General features: G+C 36.8%; 1 protein-coding gene across 2 annotated transcripts; it reads left to right on the forward strand.

Annotated features, from left to right (window-relative positions):
* The first annotated feature begins 324 nt into the window (after positions 1–324).
* On the forward strand, positions 325–17,520 carry LOC114395688 (probable sugar phosphate/phosphate translocator At1g06470). 2 transcript variants are annotated; one of them, XM_028357519.1, is made up of 13 exons: positions 335–588; positions 1,147–1,977; positions 2,089–2,258; positions 4,676–4,761; positions 4,874–4,923; positions 9,462–9,529; positions 10,350–10,450; positions 10,660–10,672; positions 11,599–11,783; positions 15,150–15,236; positions 16,077–16,171; positions 16,672–16,824; positions 17,189–17,520. In XM_028357519.1, exons 2-12 carry the CDS (start codon positions 1,451–1,453, stop codon positions 16,787–16,789), a joined length of 1,500 nt encoding a protein of 499 aa, XP_028213320.1. In that variant the 5' UTR covers positions 335–588; positions 1,147–1,450; the 3' UTR covers positions 16,790–16,824; positions 17,189–17,520. The 2 variants fall into 2 exon arrangements, with proteins under 2 accessions (XP_028213321.1, XP_028213320.1); XM_028357520.1 differs by lacking the exons at positions 15,150–15,236; positions 16,077–16,171; positions 16,672–16,824; positions 17,189–17,520 and adding an exon at positions 12,154–13,994 and having other exon boundaries at positions 325–588.
* The last annotated feature ends 214 nt before the right edge of the window (positions 17,521–17,734 follow it).

Consider the following 17,734-nt stretch of genomic DNA (forward strand, 5'->3'; position numbering starts at 1 on the left):
AACAAAAATTTCACTTTTAAGTTAAAATCTATCGAATTAAAATATACCAATATTTTAACCATATCAAAATAATAATAACAACCTAACTTAGAGAGGTAAATTTTAACATAAAACTTAACGCACCGATCAAGGACCTGAGTCCAGTCCGTATATCCACCCAGCCACTCAGTCAAACACACACACCTGAAAATCTTGTCAACCAATTTTGTACCTCTTCCACCGACTGAGTTGTCCAAACCACTTCTCCAAATTGAATGCAAAGCTTTTACTTCAAATAAAAGAAAAGTTGGATGCAAAGCTATATCATATATATATATATATATATATATATATATATAAACGTTAGTTATGTGCCGAATAAATAACCCAAAATCAAAAGATTACTTTTTAATTAGCGGGCAATAAAATCGATAATCATTGACATTAACAAGAGGTTGGTGACTCTCTGTTGTTGTGGTGCAAGACAATAATCTTCAAACCAATTCCTCAAAACGCCTAACGCACCTTTCCATCAAAACCAAGCTTCAGATCCAAAGCGTGCAAATTCAGATCTGTTTCTTTCTCTCTTTCTCAATCAATCATCCCCAGGTTTGTCCCATGCTTCCTGAAAATTAAAATTTAATTTTACAATCAAATTTTCACGATGGGTATGATCAAGAGCCCGTGTTTGATCTCAATGGTTTCATTTTTATGGAGTTTCTTCGTTTTTGACTTGTACGAGGTAAATTTAGCTCAAATGGGTGCTTATCTCCCTCACCTTTTATCAAAGTAATGATCTTTTTATTCAGCTTCATGGTTGATGACTATGAGCTGATTTTGGGTCGGTTGAAAAATGGCAGTGCAGAACAACCCATACTTTGTATTTGCCTTTTTTTTGTTGTCTTGAAAAGGATAGTTTTGATTAAATTCTCTTAGTATTTCTAATTATTATTGCAGTTTGGGGCTTACCTTGATTATAAGTAGTTGAGGGGTTTGTAGCATTTTGAATCAATTTCAAATTCAATCTAAATTTTGAAGAATTGTTATGTTTTCCTCTATGCTTTCTCAGCAGTTTGTATTGTAATATCGTTTTGTTTGAATTTAATTATGATTTATGGGTAGATTTAGCCATCTGTTATGAAATTCTGACTTGTAGTACTTGTACAGTCAAAGTTCTTGTCTTCAGTTCAATCCAACCCTAACTATAGAGTAGCTATCTAAGAGCTCTGGAGCTGGTTCTTCTTTTGGACTGATATAAAGATAACCTGTTTTTACATACTGAGTATTGGTTGGTCCCCACGTGATGATTCAATTATAGAAGCAGGTCCTGTGCCTGATCAGTGGTCCATGCACTAGCTGTGTTATGCGACGAAGTTTACTTATGTTGCTGGATTTGGTGGCAAGTGATGATATTAAACATAAGCTGGATGGAAGAGTATATACATGGATATAGCTTGATATGCAATAGGAGATGGTACAGAGTGAATTGGATTCTGAGAATGTTGAGTTCACAGTGATTGATGATGTGGGTAGTGAAAGCCTAGGTCCTGGCATTCGTAGAGAACTTTCATTTTCACGTTGGTGTGATGATGATGGAAGGATCCATTTGGATCAGCAATTAGGTAATGAAGATGCTGGTGTAGAAGATGACTCCGATTTTGAGTTACCGTTTCCTGAAAAGAATGAGCTGCTGAGCAGATCTTTAGATAGAGAGAGATTCTTTCACCAAAAGTTTCAGCTGAGGAATATGCAAATGAACGGTATTGGTACCATGGATGATGATTCTGTTCATCGGAGAGGTAATGGATCCGAAAAGTATGTGTCTTTTGACATTGAGGATAAGTCTGAAAGAGGAACAAAAGGTGTTGATTCCTACATTTCTGTGGGTGGTGATGGGTCATTGGGAAAAAGCTTCCAGAATCCTATTCATGCAGCAAATATATTGAAGACATTGTTTTTGATACTTATGTGGTACACTTCCAGTCTATTTTTGACCCTGTAAGTTCCTTGTTTACCCTGTTTGTCTTCGCTGGTGTATTTATCTTGTTTAGTGTTTGTGATGCAAATCCTTTTTTTCCTTATATTTCTTATTCTAAACTGTTTGAACAGGTATAATAAAAGTCTATTGGGAGATCATATGGGAAAGTTCCCAGCTCCCTTTTTAATGAATACTATCCACTTCACAATGCAAGCTGTGTTATCAAAATTTATCACCTGGTTTTGGTCTCACAAATTTGAGACTAATGTTGTCATTTCATGGGGGGATTACTTTTTGAGAGGTAAATTTTCAATTCCTCAATCTCATTCTTGCTATCATAGGTTTTAAATCTGCCCACTACTTTATTACGTGGATTAGATGTGCAATGCTGTAATTTCTTAATTTTGGGTAATAATTTTTCATATAGCTTAATGACTATTGTAAATGCAGAATGGCATCAGTTGCATTTACACTGCTAGTTTTGATTTAAAATAATTTGTAATTCTTTGTGGTGATAATTCTTCTAAAAATAAGAATTGTGTTTCTACTCAAATATTTAGATACTAGTAGTACTGTTGGCCAGACATGTAATATTTTTGTGGCTTGGAATAAAGACTGAGTCAAACATACTTCACTCTCATGCTTGTAGGTTGAGTGACTGTTTACATGGCGAGACAAATTAGCTCAACTTATCACCCTTTGCTTGGTTAATTACATGACGAGTACAAAAATATTGAAATTTGGCAAATCAATCCTTTCTTTTTGTTAGTTTCATCTAGAAGACTGGAACTTCTACAGCACTGTTGCTATTTATATTGCTAAGTATCTTTTGCAATAATCCTATCTCTACCTCGTCCTGTATTCAAACATCTTTTCCCAAATTATGCATCACTATAAGAAGAAATCTGAATGGTGCTGTCCCATTCCATGAGATGGGGAATACCCATGTTTGTCAGGAAAATGGAAATGCAGAATGGAGATTCCATATCATGCCTCATTCCTTAGAACCAGAAATGGGGAATAAAACCCATTCCTCCCTAGCAAGGTGGGATCGGGATTCTATGCCTTGTATAATAAAATTTGATTTTTCTGTTCACTACATATCTTCGATTTCACAAAATGATAACTATTACCTTTACCTGTTATATTTAACCCACTTAAATCCATGATAAATATAGTGTGTTATCACTAAAATATTTAAAAAATGGAAATATGATAAATTTTGAAGTCTTTATTGTACCAATATTTCAAATGACAATTTACACGTTTTATTTTTTTTCTCTCAAATAAAATTTTTGCACTTCCTCATATTTTGTCATCGAGTTATAAAAAAATTAAACTTGAACATTAATCCAAAAAATATACATTCATCTTATACCTATAAGATTAAAGGGAGAAAGTGAAATATTTTTATTTTCTTATGAGAGGCATTTTTGTTATTTAGTTGAACTTTAATTTATGCCACATTAATTCCCTCAACCAAACAAAAAAACCTCCTAACTGGAGAATGGAGATTAGCAGTTGATCATTTCATTCCATTCCATCGTTATTCCATTCTCATTCTGTGGAATCTTTATTCTGTACCAAACATGACAGCATTAAGCCATATTCAAGGGCAGTTGTTGGAGAGGACTGAGTGGTGACACTCATCTATCTAGTGTGTGTTTGGATTAAAATTTGCAAACTCAAGTTTGGGTCAAGCTTAAGTTTGCAAACTTAAAAGTTAAAATTATCCCAAGTCTTGCTTTTCCAAAACTGAGTTTGCAGGAAAATTTTTACTCTCAAACATACTTTTGAGGAGTAACCAAACATGATCCCAAACCAAACTGATTTTACTCAAACATATTTTTTCACCCTCCCATTGGAAATCCAAACATATCCCTAATAGTCAATAACGCTGACAACTTATTCTGGTTCAATTTTATAATGGTTCTTGCTGTAGCATTCTCAGTTAGGTGAAGACACATGAATGGTCTTATTGACATCTCCAACACCTTTTAATACAACGGTCTTATTGTCAGACAGAAAAATACCCGACTTTTAGTTTTGTGGAACTACTCCCATACTTCTGTTTATCAATATGGAAGCTCACCTATGTTCCAGCAAACAACATTAACCTTCACATTTGGCTTGAATAAAAACCAAATTCTGAGGGATATTATTCACCATGAGATCTTTTTTAGTAATTTCCTAGTGGAAACTCACCTACGTTCCAGTTTTGAATAATTGCCTAATCATCAATTCTTGTTATATGCTGATTTTAGTATCTGTTTTTTCATCGAAATGCACAAATTGGCCAGCAATATGAAATGATTTAACAACTCCCAGGATGATTGAATGTTCCGTTTTTTCTGTTATTCTTTCTTCTACAATAACCTTCACATTTGGCTTGATTAAAAACCAAATTCTGAGGGATATTATTCACCACAAGATCTTTTTTAGTAATTCCCTAGTGGAAACTCACCTATATTCCAGTTTTGAATTATTGCCTAATAGTCAATTCTTGTTGTTTGCTGATTTTAGTATCTGCTTTTCTTTTCATTGAAATGCACAAATTGGCTAGCGATATGAAATGATTTAACAACTCCCAAGATGATTGGATGTTCCATTTTTTCTGTTATTCTTTTCTTGAAGCACGCTTTTTCTGCAGATTTCTCACCACTTATTACATTAACTTTTATATCAACTAATGCCACAGATGGACTTTGCCTTTAACAGTTGTACCAACTGCTTTTGGAACTGCGATGGATGTTAACTTGAGCAATGCATCTCTAGTTTTCATCTCTGTCACATTTGCTACAATGGTTTGTCATTTCTCCTATTTTTCATGTACAATGATTTGGATTCTTCATTTTTCCCTCGTTTTAGTGGAAGTAACTATTCCTCTTCTTATTTACCTTTCCTTTTCTCTTGCAGTGTAAATCTGCTGCTCCAATTTTTCTCCTTCTGTTTGCTTTTGCTTTCAGGTGCATTCCCTGTCATTTTGTCTTTGTAACCACTCTGGTTATGGAAATAAATGTTAAACATTCTAAAATTTAAGCAGCTAAATCAATAAGATAATTTGTAGGTGTGTTAGGATCACAGTAACAATTCCTAGAATTCGAGGACTGGGGACCTCCCAAGAATAAAAGAAGATAATTTGGGATAATATTTTCCTGCCTTCTTCATAATGCTTACATTTTAATATATATCGCATACACAGATGCTGACAGTAAAATAACAGAATGCAAATGACAGACAATGTACCAACAATAATATTCCTAAAATCTAAGCCAACCAATACTATAATGCCAACACAGCACCCCTCATAACAGAATTGGTTAAGGCTTCCTCAGACATAGTCTTCTAGATGCTTTGGTGGAATAATCTTCCTCTGGGACCTTTCATTAACATCCACAGTAATATCATGTTAGGCCATGGTTCCTTTCCTATCATCCTCTATGCCATCTAAAAACACCTTGTCCTCAAGGTGATAATCAGCTTTCAAACTAGCCCAATCTTCCCATGAGGTATCATCAGGGGACAGGCCTGCCCATTGAACCAGTACCATCAAGCGGGGTTCAGCAGTAGAGTGATCCCAACGAGTATTAATAATAGCAAGAGGTGTGATCACAGGTTGGTTGTCAACTTCTGTTTCAAGTAATGCCACAGGGGAAATCGAATCTTCAGACAATTTGTGGAATGGTTTGAGAACGGAGCTGTGAAAAACAGAATGAATTCGAGACCCTTCCGGTAATTGGAGTTTGTAAGCCACTTTGCCAATTTGCTCCAATATTTGAAATGAACCATAAAAACACTTGGCAAGCTTGGAGTAAGGTGCATCAGTAGTTGATATTTGTCTGTGGGGTCGTAGTTTGACCATAACCCAATCCCCGACCTGAAAATTCACCTCCCTTCTATGAGTATCTGCAAATTGCTTCATACTTTCCTGAGCTTTCATAAGTTTCTTTTTCAAACTAGTGAACACAGCATCTCTGCTGGCCAAGAAGTCATCAACCGCTTCAATCGTAGAGACACCAACAAGATACTGTGGAATGCTAGGGGGTTTCTTGCCAAAGGTAATTTCAAAAGGAGAAGTGCCAGTGTCAGAATGCCTGGATGTGTTGTAAGACCACTCAGACCATATTAAAAACTTTCCCCAAGAAGATGGTTTATTATGCACAAATGTCCGCAAATATTGCTCTACAACACGATTCAGCACTTCTGTCTGCCCATCAGATAGGGGATGATATGCTGAACTCATGCATAACTTGGTCCCACTTATTTTGAACAAGTCTTGCCAAAAATGACTGATAAATAATGGGTCACGGTCTGAAACTAGGCTGCGTGGCATACCATGAATTTTACCAACAATATCCATGAAAAGGAGAGCAACCTTATGGGCAGTGTAATGGGGCTGCAGCATGCCTGAATGAATTCCTTTGGAAAAGCGATCCACAACTACCAATATGGTAGTATGTCCATGGTAGGCAGGTAAGCCCACAATGAAATCCAAGGACAGGTCTTCCCAAGGGCTAGAAGGAATGGGCAGTGGGCATAGTAATCCAGCAGTCTTCTGTGTTTCATACTTAGTGTGCAGACAATCAAGGCAAGCTGCCACAAATTGCTGGACATCTTCTCTGATTCCTGGCCATGTGAAATTTTCCCCCAAATGTGCTAGTGTCTTTGTGGTACCCATGTCCTCCTGTGGGAATTTTGTGAAATTTATCCAACAATATCTTGATGAAAGGAAGCCCTTTTGGCAACCAAATACTTCCTTTCTGAAGAATCAGCTTTTGAGTAACGGTGAAATCAGGGTGAGCAGCGGGATCACGCTGAATAGCTTCCTGGAATGAGATAAAATCAGCATTATAATACAATTCTCGTTTGAGCTCTTGCAAAAATGTGAAACCGGGCATAGACAGCATGAGTAACTTTGCAGTAGGAGTCTTAGGAATTCGAGATAGCGCATCTGCAACTAAATTAGATTTGCCAGAACGATATTAGATTGAGTAGTCATACCCAATCAATCTAGCCAAGTACATCTGCTGCTCCGGGGTTTGCACGACCTGAGACATTAATTCCTTGAGGCTACGATGATTTGAAAATGGTGAAGTGATGCCCTAGAAGATACTTGCGCCATTTTTTAACAGCAGCAGTAATGGCAAAAACTCTCGGACATATGTAGAGGCGTGGAGGAGTTTTGGACAAAATGGTTTACTAAAAAATGCAATGGGATGGCCTTGCTGAGATAATATTGCTCCTATTCCTACCCCCATGCATGTGTTTCTAAGACAAACAACAAAGAAGTTTGGGAGAAGCAGGACCGAATCCTTACTCACTGCGTCCTTCAAGGCATCAAAAGCTCGTTGCATGTCATAGGACCACCCGAATTGGTCTTTCGTCAGAAGTTGTGTCAAAGGTGTCACAACGGTGGCATAGCCTTTGATGAAGAGCCAATAGAAGCCCATCAAACCCAAGAAACCCCGTAGAGCTTTAAGGGAATGGGGAGCAAGCCACTGTTGTATTGCTTGAACCGGTTCAACCCCATGTTCAGAAACAAGATATCCCAAATATTCGACCTGGCGCTAAGCAAAGGAACACTTGGACAGTTTGAGGAAGAACTTGCCTTCAAGTAACACCTGAAATGCTCTTTCTAGATGGAACAAGTGTTCCTTAAAGGTCTTCTATAAATCAATATATCATCAAAAAAGACAATAATAAATTTACACAAGTAAGGTTTGAATGTACTGTTCATAGTTGCTTGGAAGGAGGATGGTGCATTACACAGGCCAAAAGGTATGATTCAAAATTTGTAGTGACCCTGGTGTGTCCGGAACGCTGTTTTGCTCACATCTTTGTCCTTCATTAAAATCTGATAGTACCCCTGTAAGAGATCCAATTTCAAAAACCAACAAGCGCCGCTGAGCTCATCCAACAATTCATCCACCGTGGGAATCGGGAAATGGTCCTTCACCGTAATCACGTTGAGAGTGCGGTAATCCACACAAAATCTCCAAGTACCATCTTTTTTCTTGACCAGGAGAGCAGGAGATGAGAAGGGGCTTGTGCTTGGGCGAATAATCCCGTTTTACAATCAACTTGATTTTCGATTTCTTGCTTCTGGAAGTATGGGTAACGATAAGGACGGACGTTTACCGCGGAGCGCATGACGATTGTCATTGAACTTTTTCTCCTGGAGTCGAGCAAGAGTTGCCGCCTGAATCAATGACAAGGGTTGTAATGCCTGTACTTCACGGTGAATCTCGGGAGATAATCCAAAAACGAAGTAGCTCAATAGGAAGGGAGAAGGTAAACCAATGATGCGGTTGGCAAGGGTTTCAAACTCAAAAAGATAATCATTGACGGATCCGCTCTGCGTAAGTTTGAACAAAGCCCCTGTCGGATCCTCGTACTACGACAAAGCAAAGCGAGCTTCCAACACTTGGAGGAGGCCGGACCATGATGCAATTTGACCATTGCGGGTCATCCATTGGAACCAAGCCAAAGCAGGACCCTCCATATAAAAACAAACGATGGTAAGGCATTCGTGGTCAGGGGTGGTGTGATATTCAAAAAATTGGGTGATCTTAAAGATCCAACCCAAAGGGTTAGTACCGTCAAATCGGGGCACCTCCAATTTCATGCGATGAGGGTTGGGAGAGGAGGGGATAGAACATTGGTTTGCAGTGGAAGAGGTAGGGGAGTGTTGACTGGTTTCTAGTTGGGCTATTTTTTGAAGGAGTTTGTCGATTTTGGTGTTCATGGTGTTTTGAATGGCGGTGAGGGTGAGTTGATTTGAGGTGAGTTTAGTGATGGCCTCTTCGATGTGGTCCATATTGGATTTGGAATGAGTAGATCAGCCATTGAGCTCAATGAAAGCACCAAAGCTTTTAGGATCACAGTAACAATTCCTAGAATTTGAGGACTAGGGACCTCCCAAGAATAAAAGAATAGAATTTGGGATAATATTTTCCTGCCTTCTTCATAATGCGTACATTTTAATATACATCGCATACACAGATGCTGACAGTAAAATAACAGAATGCAAATGGCAGACAATGTGCCAACAATAATATTCCTAAAATCTAAGCCAGCCAATACTATAGTGCCAACACAGCACCCCTCATAACAGAATTGGTTAAGGCTTCCTCAGACCTAGTCTTCTAGATGCTTTGGTGGAATAATCTTCCTCTTGGGCCTTTCATTAATGTCCACAGTAGTATCATGTTGGGCCATGGTTCCTTTCCTATCAAGGTGTTTTGCTTTAATGAAAACACTCTTTTGATTTTGAAGTCTTGCATAACCTGGAAGACATTAGGTATTGTAATCACTAATCATTACATTCGGCAATAGTTATTTGTTCTGTAAGCAGGTGGAAATATTTTAAGAATTGTCATGCTAACAGTTATTTCAATTAAGATTTCTGTATTTTCTAATTTTTGTTATATTTTTTGTGCTGCTATCTCTTTTTTTTTCCCCTCAAATGATTGCATGTTTGGTTATGTCTCTTTTTGGTTGGAAGGTTGGAGACACCAAGTGTTAAACTATCAGGCATCATCTTAATCATTTCAGTTGGCATATTATTAACAGGTATTATATCTTCCTTCACTTCTACGGTAGTTATATGAAAAATTTCCTCCTATTATTAAAGTGTTAAGAGATAAAGGGAAGGATATTGGATTAAAAGCTCAAGAGAGCCAGAATGAACTGGGTAAGGATATTAGGTAGGACGGGTGGCTCCAAAGTAACTGCCTGTACAGAGTGTACACATGAGCAGGGAGGTGGTATTTAGATATAGAGTACATTCTTTCATGGGAGGTGGAAGGGGGGTACACAAAAGAAACGATGAGATGATTTAGAGGTGGAGAAATAATTGAGTGGTAAGATTTGGGAGGAAAGAGATCCATTGAAGAACCTCTGTCTGTGTTTTCTTTCTTACATTTCTGGCACCCATCATATCTGCTATTTCATTATGCATTTATTTTCACTCAAGAATACAGAGCACCTAAGCCAGTTTGGCTTCCTACGAGCTCAATGATTAAGTATAGAGCAAGGGCACCTTCCAAGAATAAGCATGATCCGTATCATGGATGTTTCCATCTATGCTTGGCTCATTCAATATATTTCTGAATTTTTGGTGTGAAAGATTTTACTTCATATTTTTGTTGGAATTCTCTATCACTTAAAAGTTGAAAGTATTGGTTTTTTCCAGTAATGTTTTGGAACAGTGATAAAAAAAATTATGAGTTGAAAGGTTCTCAATTTATAATTTTGTTACTGTTAGCATCCCCCCCCCCCCTCCAAATGAATCTTTATCTTTAATGTTCAACCAAGACTTATCAAATTAGGAATTTATACGACATATAGAATTCAAACCTTCTAGCTTTAATTTTATTTTGGTGTACTGCAGTTGCAAAAGAGACAGAGTTTGACTTCTGGGGATTTGTACTTGTTATGCTTGCTGCTGTTATGTCTGGGTTTCGTTGGTGTATGACTCAGATCCTTTTGCAGGTATTGTAATGTATTTGCATTTTCATTTCTGTGTATATTTGATAGCTACATGTCTATGTACACAAAACACGGACACACACAAACACATTCACGCTCTTATTTTTACTGCTTCTGTTAACCATACATTCTGATACATTACTTCATTTTGTTGGGTTGGAACCTGATTTACATTCTTGCCATTCGTGTTGAACTGAAAACCAAATTGAAAGAAAGAAGCCTACGGTATGTGCCCTGCATAACTTCATGTCAATAATTTGTTGAAAATATTAATCTTGTTAAATTATATGATATTTTGGGGGTGAACAATTTCAGTTAATTAGAATTATTTGATGTTTTTAAACTTATTTATTGTTGGTTTTCGTCCATCAATTCATAAATCTGACATTAATTTCCACCAGTTTATGAATTTTTTATTGACTATGTATTCTTTCTGCCCTTTCTGAATACTCATTCATTTCTATTACCGAATAGTGTAAAATATCAGGTTCAGAAAATGGCACATTATGCCTAGTATTTATTTTTTCTTTGCATAGAGTCCTCGCTTAGTCTTGCAAATATATTTTAAGCTACTACCCTTTAGACCGGATTGATTAACTTACCTTAATAAACTTCAAAGTTGAATTACATTGCAATCAATATATTTTTCAATTCTGGAAACTTACATTTACGTGCAGGGTTATTGAATATGAAGCTCCAGAAGAAATTAATACATGTAGTTAATAAATAGAAAATAACATATGGAACTGTTGATTTGAATATTCAAGAAATTGATCTATATCCTTTGATAAAAGAATTCAATAAAAGGGAAGACTGATACAGGAGGATCAGGAATCCTCCTTACATCCCCCAAATCAAGAATAAAAGGGAAAGACCAAAATCAGATCAAGAGAGCACAGGGCACTCATAGTACTTGATGTGGGCCATGAAGTTCTAAAATATAGAGTGTGATTATTTATTTGAAGACTTAGTGAGGCTAACTTTTTATATTGGCATATTCCAGTCCAGACTAGTGTTTCCTGCTTTCTAAATTCTCACTCCATCTAGCATTGATCTTTTTTTTTGTGGGCCCAAGTTTCCTTTCCAACTAGAATTTTGCAAGTGCTGTTATATTTTAATAAAAAGAATATATGCTTTTCAAATGATTTCAGGTCTGAAAAATCCACTTGTCCTGATGAGTTATGTAAGTCCAGTAATGGCAGCAGCAACTGCCCTTCTTTCTCTTGCATTAGATCCATGGGATGAATTCCGAGAAAACAAGTACTTTGATAATTCATTGCATATTACTCGAAGTTGCTTGCTGATGCTTCTTGGTGGCACACTTGCCTTTTTTATGGTAAGACTGTAGATTCCCTTTAAGATGTATGTATGTTTTTTTAACTCTCTTTCCAGGCCTTTGTTAGGATATAAGGAGAATGGAGAGTTAGTTAATATAGTTAGACTACTAATGAGTTAGTTAGTTAGTTAGAAGGGTTTATTAGATATAAATAGGGGAAGAAGGATAGGAGAGAGGGGGATCTTATCATTTGTAGATTGAGCATTAGCTCTTTATGAAAGGAGAAATCCTTTGTGAGGAGGAAACCCTTGGAGGAGAGTTTTTTCTCCTATTTTCTATTCTTGTCATCCTATTCAATGAAATTCTTTCTTTTCTTTCTCATTTCAATTCTTGGTTTCTAACGATTGGTCCAATCTGCCGGATCTTCAAGGGAGAGCCAATGTTAGAGATGGAGGAAATGCACATTTGGTCTAAGAAGGTGGAGCTGCCAGCGTTCATGGGGACAGATCCAATTGGTTGGATTGTTGGGGCTGAAAAATTCTGAGGTACAAGAAATTCCTTCATTCCATAAGCTGCAATATGCATTCATGAGCATGGAGGGTGTTGTGATGCGTTGGTTCTACATTTGGGGCCAAAAGAACCCAGATTCAGATTGGGAGTCATTTTCCACAGCTTTGATGAAAAGATCCGGAGATCACTATGGTAACCCACACAAAAAAAGATTAAGTATCATGAAGAAAGAAGAACAAATTGAGACGGAAACCCACATGAAAAAAAGGGAGACTTCCACAGAGTTCTTGAAAGAAAGGACCAACATTTCAGAGCTGAAACACATGCTGCGCAAGATATTGAATGAAGAAGTTGATTCTCATGCCTCTTAACAAGACAAAAATAGCATGGAGGGAAGTGAGTCAGAATGCAGTGAAGCAAAGGCTAGTTCTTGGACAAGAAAGGTGAAACTTTCCAGCTTTAATAGAAGCATAGAAGGGGGAACTAATTTAAAGGGTAATAGTTTTGAGTGTGACAGTGATCCATTACAGTTCTTGAAATCAGAAAACAGAAATAAATAAGGTTCCGTAATCAAGAACCACACCCTTTGTGGTGGAGAAGAAACCAAAAGTGATGAAGCAAAATTAGCAAGAGAAATAAAGATTGAAAAGGTTATGGAGGAAGAAGTTGATCCATCGATAAAGAGGGAGAAGCACAAGGAAAATGGAGTGACGAATGTGGGCTGCGAAGACGAGTTTCTTGATAACCCAATAACAGGTTTGATCAAAAAGGAAGTTGAAGCTGGTGATACAACTGAGCCTCATTCTTTTCAAGTTTCCATAAAAAGATTGTTATGATGAAACATAAATCACTCTTGGACCCAAATTCGATCATGAAGGTGGTTGGAACATCAATGGCATTGGAATCATGGAATTTCAACTTGCTGTGTCAGCCTTTAGCATTAAACTTTGTTGCATCTATGGCTGACAGCTCAGCAGTGGAGCTAAGGCAGAAGGAATGTACTGAGTCAGTCATGGTGATTAAAGTTATATGGAGTCCGCCCTTGTCCCTCCCACCACCGAAGCTGCTGGACCTCAGTTTGCTTGCAGGGGCAGTGGGTCGTTCCCAGTTAAGTTACAAGGGGTGCAGTTGTCTTCCAGCAATCGGAGAAAACTTGAGGAAGTTTCAGTGTGAAATTCCAGTTTTCAAATTCCAACCTTGAGGACAAGGTTGATTTTTAGGAAGGGTGTTGATAAGCATAAGCATAAGCCACACATCACCAAGGTGTACACCCACAAACAGCGAGCAAGAGAAGCAATAACCATGGACCACCAGCAGCAGGGCGCACAACACCCAAGGGGTGCAAACCACCCAACAGTTACGACCCACCCAAAAGGTGCAAGGTCAGAAGATGTGAATCAAGGGGACATGACCCTTGTGAACAGTCACAACCAACCGTTATGATCCGCCCTAGGGATGCAAGGTCAAGAGATGTGAATCAAGGGGACATGACCCTTGGGAACAGTCACAACCAACCGTTATGATCCGCCCCAGGGTTGCAAGGTCAAGAGATGCGAATCAAGGGGGCATGACCCTTGGAAACAGTCACAACCATTCAGAATAATTGTGTCCATTAGATGTAATATAAATAGAAGTAAACCAGAATGGGAAAGACACTCTGGAATTAGGAAGAATCTGAATTGTGGAGAGACAGGCTCTCGAAAACCTGTGTAATAAAATATCTCAAATTATCTATAAAAATTTCTATTTCATCTTTTCAAATCTATTCCATTTTTTATCTGTTCTTATCAATTTGGTATCAGAGCACCGATCCGGTGCTTGTTGCCAACAATGGTGACAACTCGATCTAATTCTTAAAATCCAGACACAATGGAGAGAATTTTGGAGATGCTAATGGAGGACCGACAAAACCGAGATGCAGAACAACAACAACTTAAAACACGTTTTGCGCACCTAGAAGCCTTGATGGAAAATTTGTACAAGCATTCAGATGATGGCACACCCAAAGGTTCCGTCAATAAAGAAGAGACATCCAAAACCACAACGGTGAAGGAAAAACAGAATGATATGATGGGGAATCTAATGCTTATAGTTGGATAAATAGATTGGAACACTTTTTTCAAACGAGAGATATACTGGAAGAAGAGAAAATTCAAGCAGTTATGGTGGCGCTAGATGGAAAGGTGCTATCTTGGTTCCAATGGTGAGAAACTTGCAATTCTGTTATTGGATGGGAAGATTTCAAAGTTGCCATTCTTGAAAGATTCCAAACTTCAGCCACTCTCAACCCTTTTGCCGCCCTCCTTGCACTTAAACAAGAAGAAACAGTGGAAGAGTACGTTGAGCAATTCGAAAGGTTTGCAGAAATGCTGCAGAATGTTGGTGAAGAACATTTAAAGGACATTTTTGTGAACGGATTGAAGGAAGACATTGGGGCAGAAATCAAACTCTACGAACCCACCACTTTATCAATCATGGTCAAGAAGGCATTAATGATCGAGCAGAAAAACAGAGCAATTTGGAAGGTGGGACTACTAATGAGTTAGTAAGTCAGTTAGAGGGGTTATTAGATATAAATAGGGGAAGAAGGATAGGAGAGAGGGAGATCTTATGATTTGTAGATTTAGCATTAGCTCTTTGTGAAAGAAGGAGAAATCTTTTGTGAAGGGGAAATCCTTGGAGGAGAATTTCCTCTCCTATTTTCTGTTTTTCTCATCCTATTCAATAAATTTTTTTATTTTCTTTCTCATTTCATTTCTTGGTTCCTAACAGCCTCCCAACACTCAAGGAGGAATTTAACGTTTTTATACTTGTTAGTTATTGTTGGACTTGTCCTGAACAGGCTTTTGTTTACAGTCATATTATTTAACTTCAATCTTTCTTCATACCAACATTTGGATCTTTATCTTCTTGCAGGTACTAACAGAATATGTTCTGGTCTCAGTAACTAGTGCTGTCACAGTTACAATAGCTGGGGTTGTTAAGGAGGCTGTCACCATATTGGTATCAATTATGTTTTGGGATGATTTCCATTTGTTGATATGGTTATCGATTCTGCGCATTTTATTATTCAATCAAATATTTCTAGATTACCTAGTTCCCCTTCTGTGGTGTAATTGTATCAGGACTACATTTCTGCAGCATATAGTTTTTCATTTATCAAGCTCACTTCACCTAGTCGGATAAGGCTTTTGCTGTTGCTGTTGTATGCTTTCATTTGCCAAAGATATTTTCTTTACTATGATCCTTGCTAGGCAAAACATTAACATTCATTTTATGAAAAAAGGAGAAAAAAAAGGTATTAGCATTCATGGAACTGGTAGTTATAGGAAAAACAAATTTACAAATTTGTCTCTTTTATTGATATGTTTGTTACATGTGATGTGCATATAAGACAGAAATTACTTAAGGAGCATACAGACCTAGAAACCTTAAAACAAAGAAATTTCTTATTTTGGTTTGATCCTGATGTTAGGGTCCAGCTGTGATATTTCAAAAAATTAATTAGAGCTGTCATTTTTTTTACACTTCAGTCGATTGTTGTATTTAACTTTCTTTATTATTGAGTTAGGGTAATTTGCCAATTCTCTACTGCAGTGGAGTTTGACATGTTATTTTAACTTGAGCTATAACCAATTCTTGAGTTCCAACATCAGCTCATATAGATGTGCATTATTCGTATAATGTAATAGATATGTATTATTCTACTCTTATAATGCTTTTTATTGAATGAATGAATGAGCGCACACACGCATATATATATTAATTTTTTCTGACATCTTGGTTTGCTGGTTGTACATCTATTTGAACTTAATATTCTGGTTTTATGTTGTTTTTGTGTAGGTTGCGGTATTGTACTTTCATGATCAATTCACTTGGTTGAAAGGATTTGGCCTATTAACTATTATGGTTGGTGTCAGCTTGTTTAATTGGTACAAGTAAGTCATCATATGCTGAGCACTAGAGTCGTCATTTATGTCTTTGCATGATTTGCTTGCTAATGGCTTTTAAGGGAATCTTTGTATTTTCTTTTTATTACATATGTCAGATATTTTAATTTATATTTCAACTTTAATTGAAAAAATAAATAAGATGGTTTCTTTTATTTATTACCTTTTGTTTCTTTATTAGTTCAAGAAAAAACTTGGGTCAAACTTCTTCATACTCTTCTATATTTCTTTATCAGAGAAACTTAAAAAAAAATAATTAAACCTCTTTTTATATGCCTAAGTTAATAAGTAAAACAATGGAACTACAAGTTTTTCGATCTAATGTAACTTACGAGCTCAAATTACAACATGCTACTATGTAAATCCTGTACGCATGCTATCTTGTTTACCAAAGCCAAACTGGTGTTTCTCTCAGACATAGTAATATTTCCTATCAATTTAATGCTAGTCATTAAAGTGTGTTGGTTAACTTTTTGAAAAAAATTCAGATACCTTAAGCTTCAGAAGGGCCATGCTGATGGCAGTGATGTGGCAGAGCATTCAAGAGATTCTGCAGCCAAATATGTTATTCTTGAGGAGATGGAGGAACAAGAAGATGGCATCTGAAACCATTATGCCCCAAATAATAATTCAAAGCCAAAGTAAGCCTTTTTTCAGATGCCAGTTATATGACACAAATCATTGCCTAATCTTTTGTACATTCACAAAATGCGTATATTGTCGCTTCATACTCTAGGATTCATCCAGAGGCACCAAATCCAGATGCTACATTTTATAACAAATTATGAAAATGAAGTTTCAATTATAACAAATTTCCTATTTTTGCATTTATAAGGAAATTTGAAATGCATTTACTTATGAAGCATAAATTCTATTTTGTGGCTGAAATTTTAATATATGTAATGTCTTTGAGTACTTTCCAGGTGTTACATTTTTGTCCTTAATTTTATTACAATTCTCAGTTAACTATTCACTGAAGCCTGCTTTCTTGAATTATATGTACAGTGAAGCCATGATCTCTAAAGACCTATGGGCACAAAATAATCTTCCAGCAATATGCCAGTTGGCCTGCACCATCTCATCTTTTCGAGAGCCCTGTTGGAATTGTGGTGTCAAAGTTCTTTTTAAGTTTCTTTGAGTGAACAATTTTTTAAGATATAATGCCCTCCTGCGATCAACATCACTTATATTCTGTAAAAATATGCACTCAAACAGTTAATAGATTTTGTCATTTTTTTAGAGTTGACAAGGTATATGTTGCAGATCACAACAGGTTGTAATAGATAATTTTTTCTCATTTTTGCTTTCTAGTATGGAATTGTATTTTTTTTGTCATATTTTCAGTATTTTTCTAGTATATACTAAATGCAGTTCTTAATTTCTTGCCAACACACAAATTAGTAGTGGCTATTCAACAATCTTCTTTTCTGGAATTTGAATTTCATTGTTATGATAGAAAGGCAACTTAACATCAACCAGACTACTATATCTATGACAGCATCTACATGTAGTTTGCTTATAGGCTGTTAATAACCTGTAGAACCTCTAGAA

This window comes from Glycine soja, chromosome 18, assembly GCF_004193775.1.
Source record: "Glycine soja cultivar W05 chromosome 18, ASM419377v2, whole genome shotgun sequence".
NCBI classification, from domain to species: domain Eukaryota; kingdom Viridiplantae; phylum Streptophyta; class Magnoliopsida; order Fabales; family Fabaceae; genus Glycine; species Glycine soja.

Excerpts from the sequence above, each read along its gene's own strand:
- LOC114395688 (XM_028357519.1), top strand. The coding sequence starts at position 1,451 with ATGGTACAGAGTGAATTGGATTCTGAGAATGTTGAGTTCACAGTGATT. Across the intron at positions 2,259-4,675 it reads GGGGGATTACTTTTTGAGAG|TTGTACCAACTGCTTTTGGA; the intron begins GTAAATTTTCAA and ends TGCCTTTAACAG. Across the intron at positions 15,237-16,076 it reads AGGAGGCTGTCACCATATTG|GTTGCGGTATTGTACTTTCA; the intron begins GTATCAATTATG and ends GTTTTTGTGTAG.